This window comes from Crinia signifera, chromosome 1, assembly GCF_055691185.1.
Source record: "Crinia signifera chromosome 1, ASM5569118v1, whole genome shotgun sequence".
NCBI classification, from domain to species: domain Eukaryota; kingdom Metazoa; phylum Chordata; class Amphibia; order Anura; family Myobatrachidae; genus Crinia; species Crinia signifera.
In genome coordinates, this window is record NC_139217.1 from 201,951,865 (window position 1) to 201,977,119 (window position 25,255).

The following is a 25,255-nucleotide window of genomic DNA, read 5'->3' on the forward strand; positions in this document are numbered from 1 at the left end:
ACATAGAAGGAAAGGGGAATTGTGGCGAGGCAGGTTTATATATACTAAGGCACTGAATTGCTAAAACTCTTGGTTCTTTAATGCCAAAGGGAAGTTGATGCTGGAGCCAGACTAGAGGTGTTGCAACAGACCAATACAAAATTTATATCGCGTTACAGATACTTGGTCAAGGGATTTTTTCCATCAGTCCAAACATGAAGAGGAAATAAAAAATAAAATAGATAAATCCATGGCTGGATTCTGAAGGCACCAGAGCCAAGGCAAAAAAGGGCCTACCTCAAATTCAGAGCACTACCATATCTCAAAGATAGGCTTTGCCTATGCGATGCTTTGGTATCTAAACTTAAGACAGAACAGTCATAAGTGTACATCTGACACACTGTAAAATGAGCCTATAACATGTATTCATTACCTAACCATTAAACTGGCAACAAGCCAAAAAGTACATCATATTATCAAAAGTTAATAAGCAAACATGGAAACAAACCAAAGTTCATCCTCAATTTAGTTTTATGAACAGTATTAAGAGAAATCGGTCATTGTCTGCATACACTCCACAATCTCTTACTACAGAGGAACAAGATTTGCCCTTTGTGTTACCCACGTGTGGGCATTCTGTGTAGGTACTCACTTCCTTTTGTTGTCTAATGCAATGTGATTTGGCAAACAAAAGCAGCCCATTTCGAGGATATTATAGAAGATATAGATATATATACACATTTCTTTTTATATATTTTGAGGTAACATAGCCACAGTGTGTACCTTGCAGAAGTTATATTGTGAAACGTGAAAGCTTCGGCCACAATCTATAAGTCTTTTAGAAGTCTCTAACTTATTATAAAAAAAAAAAAAAAAGTTGTGTCTTTCTCCATATTCCTAGCTCAAAAGATTTGATTTTAAAATGAACTTAATATAAAGGATGCGTGAGAAGGTGGCACATATGGCTGCAGTGAGATTGTCAGGTTTGCATTGATGTCACATTTGCCCTGTGTGGTTTTCCTTTATTCAAAAGTGGAACATTGAATGTTGGGAATATAGGTAAACTCTTCCAAAAATAGAAAAATGCTAAAAACATAAAACTTCTAAAATGTGGCATGCAGGCACTGGTTTCATCAAGTTCTTGGATGAAGGCAGACAGACTCAGAAGTTAGGAGACCCCATCTCAGGGAGCAATAAGGCGCAGATAACTTGTGTTCTCTACATTTCCTGCATGGAGCTGTTAATATCCAGACGCTCTCTCTTGACTTGAGGTTCACCAGAGACACGAAGATCTCCATCTGTGTCGCTTCCCAGCTCACTGATGTCATCTGTGGGGAGGGGGAAATGCTTTAACGATTATAAATAACAAACAAAAAGAAAAAAAAACTGGCAACAAAAATACTGTCAATGATGCAAAACCATGCTTTTTGTTTGAGGGAAAAATTGTATATGCGTTATGTATAAATGTAAAAGTGTAGTATCTGAATTAGGATTACAGTTAGCAAAAATATTTAGATTGTGATAAAAGTGAGGAAGCTCTTATGGGGTACAAGGCCACAAGTTCACACATACTACTTTGCACAAGACATTTTTGCTTGAAGTCTAACAAAAAATTGTTCTCTTTAGCCCTTGGTCAGGTGCAATGTTCAATATGATAAAATTTGCAGAATGCGCACAATAGGCACAACCTTAAAATAATGCGTTTGGAACCTAAAAATGTCTTCATTTTCATAAAATTATCCATAAAACATTTCTAAGGGGTTTTACAAAAATTGAATTGTTTAAGGAAAACCGTGGCATTTTAATCAAAGTAATTTTGATAGTTCTGAAACTTCTATGTACACCAAGTAATGATAGAAAATCGTGAAAAGGTTCAAACAAAAACGGACCTTTATGCTATCCAACATTAGATAAAGTGACAGCTACACAACACCACGAGGGGCTCTAGAAAGATGCGATTGCAGAGTACAGAACTCACCTTTATCCATTAGTACAGGGGACATTGAGGACAAGTCACTGAACTAAAAAGAGGAAAAAACACAAAACATACATTCAATTTCTGGGTGTTTTAAATAGTTTTAGTAACTGTAATTATCTAGTGGTCACATTAGCAAAGGGAGGCATTCAATCCTGGAGGATATTCCCAGTGCTTGGATATATCTGCCATTTTCGCATAGAATAGATAGAATTCACATTTGATGTATTCAACTTTTTTGTGATTCTACATCTTTTTGGACGGAAACTGCTGCTAATTCGCAAATTTAGCATCAGTTTCCGCAAATGCTGCTGCAGATTCAGCTCTTTGAAAAGCTGAAGCTGCAAGTCCCTGCAGGGATTCAATAGGTTCTGGCCCTTCTTGCCAAGTATTGGAAATATCAGTCAGCATTGAATACCCCCCAAAAATGTTTCAAGATTTGAACAGAGCGAGATACAATAATTATTAAATTGAAAACACATTGTGAACAAGATAAGCAATCCCACCTAAAAAAAAAAAAAAAAAAAAAAAAGCACTTTTGTATTATCACGGCGCCACCTTACACTACGCTGTCAGCATAGCCCAACGGCAGCCTAGCGTAGTGTCCCTGTGGCAGCCCTGTGTTACATACTGGCAAATGCTTCCATTTTAAACCCCCACTATCCACGCCAGCACGAAGCATGGCGAGCCCCGTGGTACGCATCCTCCCGACCTGTTCATACCCCCACTATCCATGCCAGCGTGGACTTTGTTTCATAAAGTGTGGCGAACGCAGCGAGCCCAGTGCGCCCCGCGAGGGGACGCGGAATACACGTCAAGTAATATGCGTCCGCTCGCCACGCTTCAGGCTCGGTGGCTCACCACACTTGATAAATTCAACTCCACACCGACGTGGATAGTGGGGGTATGAACAGGTCGGTAGGTCCCCTCGCGGGGCTCACCATGCATCGGGCGGACGTGGATAGTGGGGGTGTTTCAGGAACACATTCACACCCGTCATGTCAGGCAGGTTAAAAATGGTCAATGGTTTCCACACAATGTAATAAGCGCTGATGCAACGCTGACTGACTACGCTAACTACATAAGCGCCGGCTAGCCATGAACATACTGACTACACTGGCTGCGGGAACACGACGCTGACTACGTAACTGCCGCCATGATAATACAAGAGTACCAAAAAAAAAAAAAACCCCACACTTTAGGATGGCATGCCCACTGCATTTTAATGTGTATACCTACTCTCCACACTGCATCAATAGAATTATGAATCAAGAGTCCAACCTATTACTACTTCTGGGCAGCTTTCCGCACAAAAAACTTTGGCCTACTGTTTTTTCCTAATCTACCGCTCAGTCTATCTTTACCACAAGTCATGGGCATTCAATGTCAAGTTTGGGTCCAAACCGGGGGCTAGCCATTTTCCCCTCTGTAGTAAAATCTGGTAGAGAGGTTTAACATTAAAAATGAACAAAGGTAGATCCAAGACACAAAATCGCTTCATTAAAATCTCTACACCTACTCCAATCACGAAATGATCTGAAAAATGTATCAATTTACATAGGAAAGATTTATTTGGAGATATTAAATACTCTTGTAGGAAAGGCTCTGGATGGTACCCTTAAGCTTACCTCTCCCATCACTGCAATAGGGGTTTCTCCAGTTGCTTGGGCCACTCTGTGTTCTACCAAATAGAACATATATTCATCATATAGTAACCGGATGAGGTGAAAAGAGCCAAAACTGGCAGCACTGCGAAGGGTAAGGTCTCGAATAACCATAGAACTGTGGAAGAAAGAGATTAAGCTTTAAAAATATATAATACTTAAGAATCATAATAAAAAATAAATTGTGGAGCAGATAGATTTCCATTTAGCATGGCTGATAAAGTACTGATAAAGCAGGAAATACAAATAAAGTTTTTTTTGTTTTTTTTAATACTTGTGTTAAATCCTGTTTGCTAAATACATCGGACACTTCCAGGAGTCCATACAACTCCTGCCACTTCTATATGGTGCCCCCATCCTAAGGAAAATTCACAGGAGGAATAAAGAAGAAATGGATAAAAGAAAAGCCAGCCACAACCACTTATTCTCCAACATTCAATTACATCCACTGGGGACTCTGATGCCAATTATGAGACTTTGGTATCACAGGGGTCTATGCTCAGAGGAAGCACCTTCTCTCAAAAGCATTGCAAATCTATGCACAAAACCATTCCCAAAGCTTCTCAGACAGTGACCAACCTAATAAACCTAACCTAATAAAGGGCGTGCCATCAAAATGTACCAATCACATAAAAGTCCTATTTACAATGGTTCTTTGAAGTAGGACAATGCAAAAAGCCATTAATACAAATAAATCTATTAGGCATTGTGGTGGCCAAACTAGACATGAAAATCTGCAAAACAAAGCCTGCTTTCTCTGAAACCTTTTACACTGTGGAAGTGTGAGGAAAAAACATTTTCTATTTAAGGGATACATCCACTTAAAACAATGGGCTTCCTAGGGATGTAGCACCTGTGGCAAAGGGATTTTCAGACCAACGCATTGGGGTGCAATGCGTTGGTCTGAAAATCCCTTTGCCATAAGAATCATAATGCCAGATTCACCAATCTGACAAATCTGAAAAGGCTATGCCTTAGACAACACCATGAACAGGCTGCTGTGATCTTGAGACTGTTCATGTGCCACATGTTCTTGGCCAGTCTGGATCCATCTAGCAAAATCAGTGGAAACATTTGTACTGGAGGCAACATTTTAAAATGAGTTGAAATTCCCAGGGACATTATCACAGCTGAACTGCCTCATTCTCTGAAGTTCCACAAGAGGCAGTAGACATGTAGACCTGTTCGTGAAGAGGTATAAAAACAGGTGGAGGCTTACGGATTAGATCTTTTGTTAATAAGATGGCTTTCACTAAGCAGCCAATGGCTGCTTCAAAAGAAAGCATAAGAGTGAAATGCATTACAGATGTTAGGAACATCTTTGAATCCACTGTTTCTGCCCATTAATGGGTGGAAGAACAGTCACTGCAGTAATGCACCTCAACCTGGAAGACATGCAAAATTGCTATCCAAGGAATAGAGAGTGCGAACCAGGGAGCTGCAGAAGAATGGGGGAAATCCCATGCATACCACTGCACACATGTTCCAAATGGCTACTATTGTGCCAGTTACGACTAGAAGACTTCATAGGGAGGCAAATGCAGCGCAGAACTTAAGATGGTGTAACTAGTGCCAAAACAGTGAACCAATAGCAGTGAGCGTTATGGAGTAGGGATAAAGCACGAGTTACCGTTTTCAGATCAGATGGACATGTTTGGTGATTGCCAGGAGGAGGACTGATGCCAGAACATACAATAACCTACAGTAAACTATGGTAGTGGAGGCAAATCACATAAAGCCACAAATGTTCCCAGTGAAGGGCTGCTACACCTAACCTGCCTCCCTAACACCAGAGGTACTGCACTGAAAGGAGCAGGGCTTCTCCAAGGAAGTCATAAGCATCAGAATGAGGCACAAGAGCGGCAGCTCGTTAGGCTGCTCCCAGCATCCTGTTGCCCTGAATGATGTAGTGGTGCTGTGTATGTTGAAGAGTTTAATATAATCTTTTTAAGTAATTAAGGCAAAGCAGTTCTGTAGAAAGAACTCTACTCTTGTGGATACTCAAATGACCCTTTTTTTACACCTACTCCCACTACTTCCCAGGATCTATATCTAAATAAAATGTAATTGTAGGAAATATACTGTATGCAAAACTTGCTTTTTCTTTTATCTTTTTTTAGATCATTCTTAAAATCAGATCACAGGTTCTCAAATCCAGTCCTCAGGACCCCAGACAGTGCATGTTTTGCAGGTCTCCTCACAGAATTACAAGTGAAATAATTAGCTCCACCTGCCGGGTACGCACACTCTACAATTTTTTTTACCAACTTTTTTGACCAATTTCTTTCATTTCGGCCATTCTGAACGAAATTGGTCAAAATATCTTTCAGTGCGTTTGTGACAGATGAATGATTATGTGCATACCCGCCAGTTGTTCATCAAGATTGTTAGTCAACTGTGCATGCAGCTCAATTTGGATAGCTTTCAAAAAGAGCCTATAAACTGTAGCTAGATCTTTCGTTGTTCGTCAATATCTTTCATCAACCTCTTTCGTCCAGGACACTGGGGTTCAAGGGAAATGTCTTTCAATGAAATTGGTCAAAAAAATTGCAGTGTGTATGCACCTTTAGGATCAAGTTTGAGAAACCCTGAATTAGATTAACAATAGATACAATTTGCTGAAAATTAAAGAAAAACACAACCCTAATTAATCAAAGGTTTTATTAGGTAGAAGAAAGTTTTAAATTTAAAGAAAAAAGAAAAAAAAAGTGTTCTGCATAAATGTAATGCAATATACTATAAGCATGTACAGCAAATAGGCTCTTCTCACCTGTAGAAGGACCACTTAAGCAGGAACTGCCTGGCAGCCTTTGGAAAGCTAGGGCTCCCTTCATGTGGCTTCAGGACTTGGGTGACCACATTATCCAACCAATTTGCCCACTGGTCTAATGAGCTCTGCTGCTGAAGAGTTAGCTTGAAGTCTTGCTCCAGTTTTTGGACCATGCCTTCCTCGCACTGACATACCCAGGATGCTTGCTCCTAGGGACCATAAACAAACAGGATCAAACATGTGAAAAGAAAAAAAAACGACTTTTTTTTACTGTTTAATTCTTTATTAAATTTTCAAAACAACCCATGGACAAACATTACATACAAAAACAATACTCAATACATATACAAACATATACAGACATATGATTCAAGTGCTTACAGTGCAAAATCTGATATGAAGGCCAGCATGCTAGTTCCCAATAAGATCGTACTAACTCATCGACTCCTAGATATCTCCATAGGGAATGAAAGGATACCAAATTCTCTCACATGATTGATCCTTTTTCTGCGATAGCTAGCGCTAAGGCATCTATGACCGAGCATGATACATAACTAAATTTCAAATTTCCACTACTTAACCAAGTGCTTATCTTGGTGAACAGTGTATTTCAAATTAATAAATAAATATAGAAAACTGAATAACAAATCACAAGCAACCAGGATATTATAATAAAGTGCATATCGATTAAAAAAATAAAAATACAAAATTAAATATCACAACTAAAACATACAAGATATTATGTGGTAAGTTAATAAATTACGAAATACAATACTATAACGCATTGCAGTAGTGTCAAGTGCAAGTAAATTTCATTTTTAAATCTAATTCCTAAGAAGTACCTACAAAATTACAATATTGTACTATACTGAGAGCTAATCCATTTCCCCCATATCCCATAAAATTTCTTCACCGCATTACCCGTGATATAGATATATTTCTCATGCTCGATCATATTATTAACCATGCTATACCATACCTGGATATCAGGTCCCTTTTGCGACATCCAGGATTTAGCAATTACTGCTTTAGCAATAGCGCATAGATTAATTGCTAAACATCTATCCTCTTGGTTCAATGCGTTAGTAGGCCAGATACCCAACAGAAGTGCTTTAGGAAGAATACATGCTCTTGGTATTCCGAGATCACATAGAGTTCGCTCCACTCCCTGCCAGAAGTATTGTAAGGCCTGGCAATCCCAAATCAAATGCCAGAAATTACCCCCCGTTATTTTACATTTAGGACACTTATTACCAAGTCCGTCCGAGAACTTGCTAATTCTATCTGGTGTATAATATATCCTGTGAAGAATATTCAACTGGATTTGTCGGATCCTAAGTGACTTAGTAGCCATGACTAGGGCTTTCATGGCGTTTGCCCAATTGAGTTCATTAACTTCAGGGATATCTTTATTCCACTTAACCCTTAAATCCTCCAGATTGTCTGTTACAGCGAGGTCCAACAGGAACTTATAACATCTAGACAGACGTTTACCACGAGATAGCTTCCCAAGGAATTCTTTCACGGGGGATTCTACAATTTGGAAGGGCCTAGTGCGAGATAAAGACTGAATAGCGCTTCTCAACTGTAAAAATCTGAAAAACATTCCTTGTGGAAGCCCAAATTCTCCCTGCAGCTGAGAGAAAGATTTTAAATTGTTGCCGTCAAAAATCTGACCCAACATAGTAATCCCGTAATGTGCCCATATCCTACTTCCCTGTTGAGTTTTCAGATTCTGTAGTTGGGGGAGCTGGAAAATATAGGATTCTGGGTCTAACCCCTCAAATTGGAGCTTTTTCTCAACCTCTTTCCAAATGATCCTAGCTTGTTTCAGTAATGGGGGAAGACATTTTGGAGCATTTCTCATCAGAAGGGCCTGAGACGGAGTTAGCCCAGGAACAGCCTTTTCAATAAATTCTAACAGATCATCAGTGCACTCATTTTTACTAACCCACCCAACAAGGTGACACAATTGAGCCGCCTGATAATAGAGTTTAAAATTCGGCAATGCTATCCCTCCCATAGTAGTCGGTCTACGCAGTGTAGTCAATTTAATTCTAGGGGACTTGTTGCGCCAAATAAATGTGGAGACAATCGAATCAAGCCTTCTAAAAATAGAATCCCTGATATGAATAGGGGAATGCGTAAAGATATAAAGCAGCTTAGGCAATGCAGACATTTTAACCAAATTGGCACGCCCTATTAAAGTAAGTGGGAGTCTTTGCCAACTTTTAAACTTGTTTTTTATCTCCTCCAGGAGTGGATCTACATTATCTATTATATAATCACAAGAGTTTTTGGAGATCATAATCCCCAAATATTTGATTTTTTCCACTATAGGAATTCCTAAGCTAGTGAACATCCCACTTCTTCCAGCTGGTCCCTGCACTAATAAATGGGATTTATTATAATTGATTTGCAGGCCAGAGTAAAGGCCAAATTCACCAATAATCGCCATTATTTCAGGGAGTTTTATAACATAATCCGCCATTCCAACTAAGAGGTCATCGGCATAGAGGGATATAATATTATGGCCAATACCCACCCTCCCTATCCCTTGCCTTAATTTACAGGCCAACGGTTCCATAGCCACCGCAAAAAGGAGGGGGGATAGTGGGCATCCCTGTCGTGTGCCTCGAGATAATGACAATGGCTCCGAAACGAAGCCATTTACTAAAATGCGAGCAGTGGGATTGCTATATAAAAGAAAGACTCTATCAACAAATTTTCTACTCATTCCGAAGGCTAAGAGAACTTGTTCTAAATAGGGCCACTCTACGCAATCAAAGGCCTTGTTTGCATCGAACGATGCTACCCCCACTTCATGACCAACCATATCTGCCATTTGCAGATATGTATAGACCCGACGGAGATTATTAGCAGTGGACTTTCCCGTCATAAAGCCATTCTGGTCCGGGTGGATTATAGTGCCGATCACCCTGTTGAGCCTGTTTGCCAACATTTTAGCATAGATCTTGGCATCAACCGTCATCAGGGAGATCGGCCGAAAAGAATCCACCCGGGAAGGATCCTTACCATTTTTTAAGATTAACGTAATAATGGCTTCTGACATGGAATTGGGTAGGACACCTCCCTTTTCCATATTCTGGAAAAGCTGTAACAATATAGGGGAAAGTGTACCTGCCAAGGCTTTGTAGAGTTCCCCTGGGAGTCCATCGATTCCTGATGCCTTATTTGTCGGCAAGGAATTAATCACCTCCCTCACCTCCTCTAACGTGAAGGGGGAGTCTAATACACACCTCTCCTCATCAGATAGTGTGGGAAGTTTAATATCTTTAAGATAGTTAACCAAAGAATCCATCACGATGTTACCTCGGGTTTTGTTGATAGAACTCCCTGAAGGCTTGAGTTATATCGCTTGGAGTTACACATGTTTGACCTGACTCGGAGGTGATTTTTACTATAACATTAGAGGGTTTGTCAGCCTTAACCAAATAGGCCATATAGCGTCCCGCCCTGTCGCTGTTTAGGTAGAACTGATGGGATTGTTTCAACAACTTCTGGTTGACCATAACCTGTAGATGCTCTACCCACCTTTGTTTTGCAGCTAACCAATCCTGTCGTGCAACTTCAGTCTTTTCCTCTAAATATACTTTTTCATTATCTAATGTTAGTTTTTCCAGATCTGTTGCTGTTTCACAGTTTTTCTTTTTAACCCCAGCAACTTTTTTAATCAGACTACCCCTCAGGTAGGCCTTCAAGGCGTCCCATACTAGATTAAATTGAGCCGTTCCCTCATTAAACCCAGAGAATTCTTCTACCAACCCTCCAATTTCATCCCAACCATCCAGTTGGGGAATCCAGGACGGATGTATTTTCCAAAAAGAGAACCCACGCTGTTGTCTAGTATCTATCTGCATTATGATCGGGGTATGATCAGAAATACCTTGTGCTTTATACTCAATTGCCTTCAACACATTCTCAGAGACCAGGATCATATCGATTCTCGAGAAAGTATGAAATGTTGCCGAATAGCAGGAAAATTGCTTAACTGCTGGATATCTTTCCCTCCAGGCATCTCTCCATCCTAATTCCCGTATGAAGTTAGCAAAATTACTGCTTGTTTGACTATAACCCCCTTTAGGACTCCACCTATCTTGACTAGAATTCATAACAGCATTGAAATCTCCAAGGCATATTACCCAACTGTCAGGTCTTTCTATTATGAATTCGACCGCAAGCCTCAACACTTCGAACGAAAAAGGAGGAGGGATGTATATAGCAAGGATACAAACTCTAGTCGAGTCTACACAACCTTCCACAAACACGTATCTTCCATATGGATCGATTTTTGAGGACAACGTTTCAAACTTAACATTTTTCCTTATTAACACAGACACCCCTCGGGAGTGGGGGGAGAAACAAGAGTGAAAAGACGCTCCTATCCACGATCTATCAATCGCCTTCACCTTCTCACCAACCAGGTGAGTCTCCTGCATACAAATTATGTCGGCCTTCAAAGACCTACATTGACTTAGTACCAAGGAGCGCTTTATTCTCTCGCTTATCCCCCTAACATTCCACGTTAGGATCGATATCATATTTCTGGTGATAGTTCATTTCTCCCCAGGTCTGAGTTATTCCCTCAAGCATCAAGCCTAAAATATAATGCCTAGCATACCTATATTTAATATCAATGCAAGCACTTGTATACAGAACACGAAAAACACAACACATACCCCCCTCCTTCCCCCACCCTGTATAGCCTACCCTGTTAGGTATACCTAATCCCATCCCCCCCCCCCCATACAGCTACCATACAACAAAAAAAAAAAAAAACACAAAACAAACAAAAAACAACCCAAAAAAACCTATCCAATCGCCTGAGGCAACTTACTCTAAGTCACTAACCCAATGGCGTGCCTGCCCTCCGTACACCCCACCAGAGACCCCCCCGCACCCCTCACATTAGATTCAACCGGATTGACATTACCCACAAAGATCCTCCTCCAACATTTGTAGTTGCCCACCATAAACATTAATAATAGAGCATAGTGCAACCTAGAAAAGTTAGAAGAGAAGAGACCCCCCCTGGACACCCTAATGGACCCATGAAAGCTTCGACTTCCAGCACACTATTCAAGGGGCTGAAGGAAGAAGACCTTACTAATAGAACCATCGCAGTATTACTAGGCCCTGAAGGATTTAAGGAGAATAAGAAGAGCAATAAGAGACAGGGGTTATGGAAGAAAAATCTAAAGAAGAACACTATTAAAAAGAACTTTCTGCCAACAATTAAAACACCATATTTGAGGATGTTTATGAATAGTAAGAGCTTTCATAGTTCATGCGAGCCGATCACAGAATTCAAACACCAAGGGTGAGTAGCCGACCGTCACCACTAGTACAATTACTGAGGGGCTACAGGGCCAAGACCCCTATACAGAAAGCTGCCGCCCCGCAGGGTGATGTCTGTCCAGCCACTCCGTGGCTTCGCCAGGACTGAGAAAAAACTTTGTTTCATCATTCGTGACAACTCTCAGCCTCGTTGGATAGAGCATCGAGTACTTGATGTTGAGCTCCCTTAACCTTGCCTTTATATCACGAAACCGAGCTCTGTCCCTTTGTACATCCAATGGGAAATCAGGGAAGATAGATATCTTATTCCCGTTGTGAACCAAGTCGCCTTTATTTCTAGCATTTCTCAGGATATTGTCCCGGTCACGAAAATGAAGAATTTTTGCAATAAGTGTACGTGGTTGCCCATCAGGAATCGGTGGTTTAGATGGGACGCGGTGCGCCCTCTCTACTGCAAAATAGGGCGAAAGGATCTCAGACCCCAGATTTTGCTTCACCCATTCCTCCACAAACTTTTCTGGAGAGGACCCTTCCACTCTCTCCTCCAAGCCCACAATTCTGATATTGTTACGGCGCATCCGCCCTTCCAAATCAATACTTTTACTTTGAAGCTCTTTAACTGCTTTCTCCAACATTTTGACCTGGGTTTGTAGTGGAGGAAGGGTGTCCTCAATATCCGAAACCCTGGCTTCAACTTCAGTAACCCTGGTTCGGATCTTTTGGGCATCCTCCCTTAGCAGGGTTATATCCGATTGAACTTTGCCCACTTGGACTGACAATCGGGCCTCGCTGGCATTAACAGCATCTAGTACTTGCTGCAGGGTGACTTCCTTCAATGCCTCAGCCCCTCTATTCTCTTTTGTGGGGGTATTGAGCGGGGTAGTTTCCCTGGAGCTACTGGTATTGCGCGGTTGGGAGCGTGCAAACTTTTCAAATTTGGCTGCCGCAGAGTTCTGGTTTGCTTTCCCCATCTCGATCCAGGGGGATGTACTGCTAGGCACAGGAGGGAATAACGGCCCTTGGAACTTCACCACACACACACACACACACACACACACACTCAGACCGTTCTGAGCGAGATATTAACTGCAGTTATTTTTATCAATCCAATAGGAAAAGGATTTGCTTCAGGTGTTATTAGGAGGAGAAAAGGTATCAGGGCAGACTAAAGCAAAAGGAGCAATGCGGTTCCAACACCAACCGTGCACTCTCTGGTTTAACCAGCAGGGGACCACGCTGCAGCCCACTCGCAGTATAGGGCGTTCCAAAACTTATCTTCACTGCCACTGAGTAAATCTTAGAGCAAGCTCAACTCCTATACACCCCTGGCTTCCACGGCCCCTTCTCCAGCCTGCGGATGCCGTCCGCGTGTGCGTGGATTTATACAGGCAAACACAGTATCTTATTGCACGCGGCACCTCCCCTTGCCTAGACAGACCAGCGTTCCCAATAGCACATAATTCAACACACAACCGCCTCTTGTGTCAGGTGTTATGCTCACCAAACACCACTGCCAGTTCGTTCTCGGCCAGCTTTACCGCAAGCACCAGAGCCTCCTGTAGCGTCAGGTTTACCCCGTCATGTTACCTCCAATGCGCCACCTCAATCCGGACACTCGCTTCTCTCGCGGCGTAGTATCACCTCACTGCGCCCGGAACTCTCGCGATGATAAGCTTGGGAGCCTCCGCGTCACCCTCCCGGCCGGTACACAGACCGCAGGTATCGGCTAGCGTCTCAGAGCCCGCTCCAATCTGTTAAAGGACTTACATCCACATAACGCTGCTTGTTGGGTAGATAGCTTAGGTGGGTAGTTTTTAGAAAGGAGGGGATGTTTCGGGGGTTAGCGTTCCTGCATGGAGATGCCGGAGGGCAGGAACCTCCCTCAACTCACGCACGCCGCCGTGACCACGCCTCACATCTTCTCGAAAAAAAACGACTTTAATAGCTCAAACTAAACACAGACATTTACCACTGTATTTCAGGCTGTAATGTTTTGCCTATTTACCTGAACATTGGCAAAGTCCACACGATTAAGGTCACTAAGCATCTGATTAATCTGTGATGTATTTTGCAGGACAGCCCGAGCTGCTTGTGCCAAATGATTTAGAGATGTGTATCGGCGCAATGTTTGGGCAAATGCACTGACAACCCCAACCTGCAAACAGAACTAAAGTTAATATATAAGAAACAACACAGTCACTCCTTGTTAATAAAGATTACTCAATGACAGATTGGGTAGGTTCCTACAATGTTAATGTGGCACATACTACACCCTCCAAGTACTACACATTTATAGGGGCATTTTGGCCAAAAATGGGAGAAAAATGGGAGAAGAATGGGGGAGGGGACAAAAAACAAATGTGCCCCATAGGGACTTAGTTGATCAGCAGTAAAACAGGTGTTGAATTATCTGAAACTGGTGGTTCTAGAGAGATGAGAGGACTGAGGTAACATTTGGTGTAGCGTGCCACTTCTATTTCACCATCTCCCCACCATTTACAGCATGTGCAAACAGAGACCATTGTGAGCAGACAACCAAGGATTTAAATTTACCTTTGCCTGGACAATCTGCTGGGGAAAGTCACTCATTGCATTGGTCAACCATCCCTCTAGACTCTTTGCAAAATTTCTTATAGCCTGTGTAAGAGTACCTGATAGAGAGTGAGAGTGATGGAGAACTATAATTAGCAGTACAATGTATGCAAAAAACCATCGTTAACAAGGTTCATCTACTCCTAAAGATTACTATTACAAGTTTCTAAGTATTATGGAAGTAAGACACAAAACAATGCAACAGTATATTGCCATTAACAGGTAACATCATTTTAACCATTTGAAGAGCGGTTGGAACACATCTACAGTACAGTAAATAAGCTAAGCCTATAATAAAGAAAATACACAAGCAGAGAAGTCCAGTTCTAACAATCACACTTATAGTAATGCTACACCCTACAAGGCGGCTTAAGATCTTGTTATTTGGGAGGGGGAAGATATACTGAATTGCTTCCTGTAGTATAGTACCATAAACATATGGACTGAAATTGTTGAATGCATAAAGAACAATTAACCATAAAGGGTGTTAAAATGCAGCACTTCACAGCAACCAATCATTCTCACTAGAGACTAAAGCCAACTGCTCATTGATTAACCCCAGAAGTCATGGTTTTTCTAGGATGCCATAGCACCATCTTGTGTTTAATATGATCAGTTGCGCCTCCTTTCGATAAACTACCAAATCAGGTGACAAAATATAGCTTCAGAAACAGGAAAATTGGAAAAACCAAAAGCTAAGAGGTTTTAATAGTTGTTGTTTTTTTTGCAATAATGTTTTAAAAAATCCTGCTGATCATATTAATACTGTTAAACATTGCTATGCTAGCCTAAACATTAATGCTGCTTTCCCACTGCAGACCCGTTTTAAGTACTGGTATTTTTAAACGGTATTTAAAACGGTATTAGCATTCCCACTGCAGCAGATTGCCACTGCAGCAGATTGCCGTTTTAAATACCGTTTAAGTGCTATTCCCATCGCAGTGAACCGTTTAAAAAAAAGAGCGCCTGTCTTTCATAACCTCCCCTGGTACCTTTCCTGGACCCACCCTCCCTCCCCTGGTACTTGCCCTGCACCCCCCTCCCTCCCCTGGTACCTGCCCTGCACCCCCCTCCCTCCCCTGGCACTTACCTGCGTGGGGGATCCGGGCAGCGGGGTCCGGCATCATGGCATGGGCACAGCACTTCAGGTCCCTCCCTGTGGTTGGTGATGGATGCAGGGCAGTGGGGATGCAGGTGGGGTCCATTTGGGATCCGGGCAGTCCCTGGGGCTGATGGTAACTAATAGTTCCCACTATGCGCATGTGTATTGAGCGCCCTGCATATAAATGAGCCGCTCATTACATATGCGCATATGGGATGAGCGGCTAATTTATATGCAGGGTGCTCAATACACATGCGCATAGTGGGAACTATTGGTTACCATCAGCCCCAGGAACTGCCCGGATCCCAAATGGACCCCACCCCGCTGCCCTGCATCCATCACCAGCCACAGGGAGGGACCTGAAGTGCTGTGCCCATGCCATGATGCCGGACCCCGCTGCCCGGATCCCCCACACGGCAAGTGCCAGGGGATGGGGTGGGTGCGGTGCAGGTACCCTTCCAGGAAAGGTACCAGGGGAGGGGGAATTAGTGTGGGATTTTTAAATACCGTTTAAGAGGCATTCCCACTGCCTTAAAAACGGTATTTAAACGTGTAGGACTCTGGCTTTTAAAACGGGTTGAAATACCGGTTAACTTTAACCGGTATTTCAACTCTGGCGCTTTCCCACTGCAGCCTTAAACGGTAAATTGTGGGGAAAAAACGTCAATATACCGTTTAAGAGCTGCAGTGGGGAAGGGGCATTAGACATACATGTTTAATTGGACAGAAAAAGAGTGTCTTTTCTTGGTGCACCTGGAGAAGAGTATTAGTAAAACATTACTTTTATTGAATTCATTTAAAATAGTTGCGAATATAAATAAAAAATAGACAAGACATGAGACAACATATAGTGATTTTTAAAAAAGGATAAGAATCCTTCACCTAGTGGGACCCCACTGCCCACTATCCCCGTTATATTTAATGATTGTTGTGTGGCGCAAAAGATATGGTTATATTACCAATTCTTTTAACGTGGATCAAACAGGATTGTTACTATTCCGAATACAGTGTTTCAATGTAACCCTGGGGAATATAACGGGGATAGTGGGCAGTGGGGTCCCACTAGGTGAAGGATTCTTATCCTTTTTTAAAAATCACTATATGTTGTCTCAGGTCTTGTCTATTTTTTATTTATATTCGCAACTATTTTAAATGAATTCAATAAAAGTAATGTTTTACTAATACTATTCTCCAGGTGCACCAAGAAAAGACACTCTTTTTCTGTCCAATTAAACATGTCCTCTCCGTGTCTATGGTAGCACACCCTCGCATTTATTAATATTAAATTGTTGATAGCATACAAGGAGGGTCCACCCTTACATAAAAATTAACTCATTTTTGTGCGACTGACAAAACAGTCTTCAAATTCTCTACCAGCATTAGACATACAAAGTACACTCAGAGATAGAGCATAATATAAATGAGAATAAGTTGATTTAAGCATTAGGCTTACTTATAATTAAATAAATCTGTAATACAAAATGCAAGTCCACCCTTCAGAAAAACACTGAAAAAAGGAAGAGTAATGATTTAGTACAGGCTATACCACTTCCATTAAACGGGATGAATAAAACATTAAAAAAATATATATAAAACATATTTTTTTAAAAAGGAGGAAGAAAGTCTGCCATACATGGCCATACTTCAAACCGATTCAAAAAAAGAAAAACAAAACCAATCAGACTATTAAAAATGGAATTATGTGGTACTTACTAGGAACAGGTCGCAAGACATCTGGGATGAGAATTTCCACCAACGCTTGATATAGGATGTGGTCACAGCCCCTCATCCACCTCATAATGGGCTCATATTTACAAAGAACCATCAGCTTGTCCTTCGGGATGAATGCTTCTTGCTCCTCCTCACTGTCACAAGAGATAGCATCAGTCACTGCTTACATTGACACTTATCACTGGAGCATGAGATTGTCCTGTTACAGGCAGCAACACAGGCACGTTCATAACCATATTGTCCTACTCATTTAAGGAAGGGCTGTGACTTCTGCATCAAGTCATCTGTTTACAGGTGCAAAACGCCATAAACTAGATTATCTACAGTGTGTACCATACAGTTTTAGAGGCATATACTTCAAAAGTATTATACATAACTACAGTCCTCAAGAAGGGAGAAAATAAGTGGCATGTTTTGGTGATTGTGGGCACCACAATCCGGGAAGGCTGGAATCAAATTGCCCAGAAAAAGGCCTACCTTTTTGATCTCAAAAACATTTCATGGCAAAGTTCTCCCTTACACATGCTATTCTGTTCACACTCCCAAATATTTACTAGAAGATGTATTTATAATTAACCTGCTCAGTGTGGTAGAACCATCAGGAGAAGATGGTTTAGAATTCCAAAATGCTTGCCACAACTTCTCAATATACTGGAATTGCAGATTCATTACCACATCTACTGTTGCCTGTAGAGAAAGGAAGAGAATATGGAATAAAATATTGGTAAGTAATTTAATCAAAACCTGTGCTATCCTGGGGATTTTTAACCCAACAGTCTCGATGTGCAGATGAGCATGAAACCGGGAAGTATATTTTAGGTTTAACATTAATGGTACAGCAACTGCAATATTTAGATTATGAAGACTTTGGTGCAGTTGGTCACTGTAAAAACTACAATTGTAAAGAACATTCACCCTTTATAAAATAGAAAGAACACAGCTTAGAGCAGTGGTTCCCAAACTTTTATGAATCACATTACCATAGAGGGGTTGAAATCGTTTGGTCTACAGCAAGTTGGTAGACACCACTAGGTCAACATGGTTTTTCACAGTTTTTTTGCCCGAATTTCAACACAGTTTGAAGTGCACTGCATCCCCTCACATCGCTCGCTATGATTTGGGCACGGTGCCTCGATGCGCTCGGAAAACTATTTTATTCTCCCACCATGCCTTAGTGGATGGTAGGGCATGAAATACCACCTGCCAGCGCAAAAAAAACACTGAAAAGCCCCATGTTGACCTTTTGACTGTCGACCTAATGACCTATGTCGACCTAGATCCATGGCAATCTACTGCTTGTCGACCAAATGACCATATAACCCATAGAGTAGAATGGTTTTCATAGCACCCCTAGGCCGAACAGTTAAGACATTTAGATGAAAGCTGGATACACATCAAAAGGGTTTTCTGTCCAATCTATCTCGTAGGAACAAATATCTGGCAAACTATGGGAGAAAATAACAATCTATCATTGGCTCCCAAACAATGAAAAACAGACAATGGTCGTCAGACAAATTTGTCAAATTCATTTGATCTAAAAGACTTGTCCAAATAGTTTTGTCCATTTTCCAGCATTTGGGAGTAAAATGATCGAAATTTATATGCTTTCATTCATTACCAGATTGGACAAAAATCTATAGGTGTGTACCCAGCTTAAGTTTAACTATATGGTCAGGTGCAGGATTCAGCACTTCTTCACTTGTCCACATATGTAATGATTGAAAGCCACAAGCACTGTTTTTTTGCCTATTACATGGACCATAGATTTGAATTGGTCATGGGACACTAACCCAAGGCTCTCCTGCAAGTGCCCAAGGCCCCTCAGGGTACAAAGCACAGTGTTTGGGAACCATTATCTTAGAGTGTTTATAACTTCTATAAATAGTGAAGAACTTATATTTTATATATATTTGTTTGGTTCTTGTGTATTTGCAGGGCGCACAATTTACATACGTACGGCACCGTAGGAAAATCTATTGCATGCAATTTTGCTGTGCAATGCGATGCAATTTTCTTAGTTAATGTTTAGTGCACCCCTGCCCGCGGATCGCATTGCATGCCATTTGTGGTGCGATAAGATTTTTCATTGTATAAGCACCCATGCGATGAGATGTGATGGTACTTCATTTTAAAACCACCCATGCACACCCCCACTATCCACGTCACCCCGAGAGGGGCCACGGTTACACATCCTCCCAACCTTTTCATACCCCCACTATCCACGTCAGCGTGGAGTTGTCTTTATAAAGTGTGGCGAGCGCAGCGAGACACCGAGCCCGAAGTGTGGCGAGCCCCGCGAGGGTACGCGGAATACATGTAAATTAATCTGTGTCCGCTTGCCACGCTTCGGGCTCGGTGGCTCGCCACACTTTATAAACTCAACTCCATGCCGACGTGGATAGTGGGGGTATGAAAAAGTTGGGGAGGACACGTAACCGCGTCCCCTCGCTGAGCTCACCACGCTTCGAGGTGACGTGGATAGTGGGGGTGTTGTGCTAAATCGCATGCGATCCTAGGCCAGGGTGCAGTGAATAAATTAACTAGTGAGATCGCATCGCACGGCACGAAAACTGCGTGCAATGAGATTTCACTACGTAGAATAACCCACTAAGCAAATAACTTAGTGGGCGCCCTGCTAATACACAAGTACCATTTGTTTTTCATTTAAATGTCAATTGATTTCATTGTAACCAGCTCAAATCCCATACTGATGTCTCCCAGCCCGTACAGTGTACAAAAGTGGTAGCCCTCACCTCACAGTGCCGCCTGTACATAAGATGCAAATTCTTTATATCTGTCATGGTAATGCCATCTGGTAAGATGACCGTGCTCACATTTGGCATGGGGAAGTCTGGGAACACGTGAGACATATCTACAATGAAGGGGGAGGAACAAAAAGAACATTAATGCCACCCAATTTCTGGAACACAATACCTTATTTATGTAACAAGCGAGAAAAAGCACCCAGGATGCAATAGATTTGCCCCCATTACCTATGAACTGCTGGTGATGCTGGCTCTGGGCAGCAACAGACTGCTCTGGAGAGGTGTGCTGGCTGCTGTTCATAGAGTTGTCTACCATGCCATCCATCTTCTGTGTAGGTCTGTACCTAGCCAAGCCACAGTCAGTGAATAAGAATAAAACCACCCAGAAAGTACATTCAATATGCGGACTGAAAACCTCACTCTGTTTGTACAACTGCGGAAGAACAGCCCACTAACCTTTGTTTCTGGTGGATGGGCTGCTGTCTCATTGCCATATACTGTGTATCCTCTTGAAGTCGGTTTAAAGGTGAATCCGGTTTCAATCGGATGCCGTAGTAGTGGTATTTCGAATTACCCCTGTTACATACAAAAAATAAATAAGTTTTGCTATAATTCGGTTGCACAATATTAGGTCGTAAATTAAATAAGGTTCTAGTTGGGTCCCGTTAGCCATTTTTGAGGCAACTCAAATAACTTTTGCAATTCCAAACTCGCATTGGTTTTTTCCAGAACAAAAATTCACCTTTATGCACACCTCCCTGAGCAGGTGAAAAGGTAGGGGAATGATATAGTTTAAGCTAAAATGTCAACACCGTCCCAATGAATAACCAGGTCTGTTTTCAGGTAAATTTTTCCAGAAAGCTCAATAAAAAAATAAAAAAAAGGCTAAATTATGTGGGACAGGTATTTGAGTGTTACAAGAGGGGTTTTTGGAAACTACAAAGTAAAGTGGGTTTTCCTCCAACTTTTTGCTAATTGTATTGAAAACTTTGTGCCCCAAAAATGTTGGAAAGAATTTAATGAAACAGTTGCTATCATTTCTCACCATTACCAAGTATTAAAAATCAGAGAACAAAACTTAAGAACCTCCATACTTTTTACTTATGGTCATTATTAGCCCTCTATTGTATATGGTCTTAAGTGTCAGTTGGTGAATATCCATCTGTTCAGTATACTTGTCATTTAACAAGTGTCATTATGTATAAAAGAACCAAGCCTGCATTCCCAGAAGTGTAGACTTTAGTCTCACCAGATTTTCTATATTTTCATGCAAGTACAGAAGCAAGTGAGCTAACTGAAAGGAAGCGGTTGAAAAACCCTTTACCAAGGCAATATAAGTCCTCACAAACCTAGCAACGTTGTCAATGTAAAAAAAGTAATTAGGTCATTGGATCAAGGAAGTGGATATAAGAGAGGGGATAGGAGTAATCTAATATTGAGGGGTAGAGAAACCTTAGAGAATCAAATGCTCAGCAACATGTTGCAGTTTATGACAATAAACATATCTTGAAAGTTTCAGAAATGGTGACCACTAAATTCCATGCCATTTAAACTCTGCATTTTCTGAAGGATTTTATTTGCATTTTCTGAAGGATTTTATTAGCGGAACTTATAAGATCACTGTGTCCCTTGGGTGACTACCAGTAGGACACCATGACCTTAAGGCTCTATGTACCTATTAAATTCCATGGTACCAATCATATTCAATTGCAGAATTTTGCAATGTTATGAACATCCATCAAAAGGATGGGAGTTAAACTAGAGAATGAAGGATAACATATGATTCTCATGGCATTTTTATTTATTTATTTTATACAAGCCCTACTTATCTTTCCCCATTAGAGAGCTAAAGAATAACAGTTTACTATTGAACAAACCAGTTATAAAGGAGTCCACATACTTTATTATCTGTGCACTACAAGTTGTGTTACACAATGCGCATGCACTGCGTGACTATTGCACCTTTTTCCAAAACAAACCGCATCTTATTCGCAAATCAGAAGACAGTGTAACATAGTATTTTGTAGGCAGATACAGCAGTGGTTACACACAGAATATAGGCATGCTGCATATTACAATCAGCAGTAGCTGCTTGTGCATTCTATGCAAATAAGACACTGCAATGGAAAAAGTTGTCTACAACAGCGTTTAATGCACAAGGAGGCTAGATATATGTTAACACATCTGTAAAGGGTAAAGAATGTTTTATTGTTGGCCACTAGGTGACACCATAGACCCAGGACAAAAATGGTTCAAAGTAACTAGGAAAATGCACATAAAGAGATCTGGCTACCCTGCGATCTCTAGGACTGCCAAGACACCCGTTGAATGACAGAATCCATTTGTGCCATCAAATAGCATGTGGCAGATCAGAGAACGTAAGACACTGGTTTATGGTGTTCCCAACAAACCAGGCCATAACCATGCACTAGGATGAAACTTTGACCAACTAGTTGGAGTCCAGAGGGTATTGCCTGGTGCTGCAAAATGCTATTGAAGCCCTTTTGGTTAAGGGTGCCAGTCGCTGTGTGCAAGGTTCGTACTCTCGATCCACCAAGAGCCCTAGACAATCATGCTGTTTGACAGTTTTTGTCCCACATTAGGGCACAATTTTGGCTTAGTCAAAATCTTAAAAACCCCGGTGATGAACCAAAAATGTCAAATGTATTTATCTGCCATAACACCTTTCAGGTTTCATTAGTACACCTAGCAAACTATCAACCTCACAATATTTTTGCTGCCACTTGACTAGTCTTATCTTCACAACTGAAATCTTCAACCAGTTGTCCTGCGAGCTGCATGTAATACGAAAGGCCCCCATAGGCAAACGCAGGGGGGGTGGGGTGTCCTGGTTGCCCGGAAACACCCTTCCTCTTGGCAAGTGCCTTCAATTGTACAATAGCACTGGTATATAATATGATCAATAGAGCTGCCACCACATCATGCAGTGTAAGGTACAGAGCAGAGCTGCTGCACATGCCCAGTGTACCAGCTTCTTCTACCACATTTACTGTACGTGTGGATCTGAGTCCTTAAACATTGCAATGGACCAGAGAGTAGTTGCCAGGAGGAAGAGACAAGAGCCTTACCATGAAGTGGGAAATTGTGAGATTAGAAAATGCAGTACTGGTTCTATTTAGGTTTGTGCATTTATTATATGTTTAACCTTTTCCTGAACGCAATCATCTTATTAAAATGTTTGAAACAGCCTATACTATAGATCATGGGTCCTCAAACTGCAGCTCTCCAAATGTTGTGAAACTACAAATCCCAGCATGCCTTGCCACAGTTTTAACACTCCCTTATAGCAAAACTGTGGCAAGGCATTCTAGGATTTGTAGTTTCATAACATCTGTAGGGCCGCAGTTTGAGGACCCATGCTATAGATCATCTGTACTGTTTAATATCAATACTGTATCCAGTGTATAGAAGACCAATTTCTGGTGCGGTTACTACTCCCACAGACTTGTTTAGTTTCTCCAATGGGATATTTTGGATTACACTTGGAAACCCTCCTCTAAAAATCCTGTGTTTGCCACTGGCCCCCATCCACTAGTGTGAGGTATCGTATGCAATACCTGCCAGCTTCAGGTGGCTGGGCCACATAGGATACATCGTATGAGTTCCAATTCATGGCTGCATTATCTGATGCATTATCCGATGGATATTCCTATCAGCCATGACAATCTGCGACTCCGATCCGAGGAACGCGCCTCAAATCTGAGTCGGAGGAAAATTACATGCAATATGGCCATACCGCACTAGCGGATGAGGGCCCTAACTGTTGACTAGAAGAAACTGGTGTACAGATTCCTTTTGACTTTAGTTTTGCCAGACCTCTTCCCATCAGAGATTGCTTTAGTTTCCAAGTGCCTTTTGATTGTCTATACAGTGGTTCTCATACGAAGGGGTAAATTCGCTAAAGCTTCTTCTTTAAAGGAGGTGATGTTGCCCAAAGAAACGAGATACTGCCTAACATTTCTCTATTTCATCCTAAAAAAATGATAGACAGAATCTGATTGGTTGCTATGGGCAACATCAACTCTTCATTTTAGAAGCTTTAATAAACGTAGTCCTCATTACCCCAAATCGTTCATGTTTCTTTTATTTTTTACTGACATTTTTAAAGATGCATGGGTGGTTCTAAATAGATCACTTGAATTTTTATTATTTTTTATTTTTTTTTCTTCATTCATTTTTTTTAAAGATTTTCATTAAAAGTGCTACTTTTACCTTACCATTGGCACATTATTGGTAATCATTATCATCTTTCATTGTCATACAATTACATTTTTATTCATTGTCATTTAATTGTGCTTAGCGCAGTGTACTCTGTTTTTTCCTCTTTCCAGTTGGGGACTTACTACCCCCTTTTTCCTACACTGCAGCTTGGCAGAGCAACCCATATCCCTTGCGCCCCCCACACCAGTGGATAACTTGTTATCCACAATTTTCTCGAATTTGTGAAGAAACCTGAAATACATGAACCATTTGGAATCCTGAGAACAGGTTAAGAACCTGTGGTGTAGTAAACTGTACTCAGACTCCTTCATTTCTTTCAAGGAGCGAACTACACGTTTGTAGGGTAGTAATGGTTTAGTAATACTGCTTTCAGACAGTGGCTGCCAAATAACCCAGTAATTACCCAGCTTTTGAAGAGCCGGGTTATTCGGCCGCAGCTGTCAGACTCACCCCTTTACACAGGAGAGCAAATCTCTGGGTCTTAAATTTAGACCGAGATTTGCTCTATTACACAGGGTTTTCATCTGTGTGAAAGGGTCAACCCAGATCTTAAACTCTGGAAATTTGACCCTGGTCTTTTGCAGAGTCGGAAACCCGGAGTTTTAGATTCGGATCGACCCTTTCACACAGAAAAAGGACCTGTGTATTTAATGAAACGTACAAGTGGCGTACCACTTTGCATCAACTGTAGGTACAGTTTGCATCAACTTTCAAGGCTTCATTACTTTCAGAAGTCTGTAGCAGTTTACTGCTTAACTCATTTCAGGTAATACACTGGCCTGCAATTGCTTACATTTCAATAAAAGCTAGAAAAACAGGGATGTCCACTAAAAAGTGTTTAATGAAGGTCAGCAACTCACAACTATTCTGACCACTTTTGAGTTTCACCTTATGTGGATACAAAAATGAGAGCGAGGCCCCTGTAAATACATTCATAGACTTGAGGACGGTCTCCAATTATCTTCTGATTCTATCCAGCAGGACTGCAGCACACTGAAAGGAATAAAGGCAGTACACACGGGGCGATTTCAAGGCTATTTCTAAGCATACTGTCTAGATCGTTTAGAAATTAAAGTACACATCACCCAGTGTGTTCAGGCCATAGTGACGGCGATA

At 41.4% G+C, this 25,255-nt stretch overlaps 1 protein-coding gene across 1 annotated transcript in view; it reads right to left on the minus strand.

Annotated features, from left to right (window-relative positions):
• Nucleotides 1-492: 492 nt before the first annotated feature.
• Nucleotides 493-25,255, minus strand: part of RFX2 (regulatory factor X2) — a 47,860-nt gene continuing 23,097 nt past the window's right edge. The window contains exons 8-18 of the mRNA XM_083176338.1: nucleotides 20,354-20,564; nucleotides 20,126-20,241; nucleotides 19,886-20,004; nucleotides 17,710-17,819; nucleotides 17,115-17,266; nucleotides 14,261-14,358; nucleotides 13,713-13,862; nucleotides 6,389-6,597; nucleotides 3,583-3,736; nucleotides 1,958-2,000; nucleotides 493-1,307 (exon numbers count right to left, since the gene is read on the minus strand). Coding sequence (XP_083032464.1) covers nucleotides 1,198-1,307; nucleotides 1,958-2,000; nucleotides 3,583-3,736; nucleotides 6,389-6,597; nucleotides 13,713-13,862; nucleotides 14,261-14,358; nucleotides 17,115-17,266; nucleotides 17,710-17,819; nucleotides 19,886-20,004; nucleotides 20,126-20,241; nucleotides 20,354-20,564 — 1,472 coding nt within the window. The 3' untranslated portion in view covers nucleotides 493-1,197. The remainder of the gene's footprint in view (nucleotides 1,308-1,957; nucleotides 2,001-3,582; nucleotides 3,737-6,388; nucleotides 6,598-13,712; nucleotides 13,863-14,260; nucleotides 14,359-17,114; nucleotides 17,267-17,709; nucleotides 17,820-19,885; nucleotides 20,005-20,125; nucleotides 20,242-20,353; nucleotides 20,565-25,255) is intronic.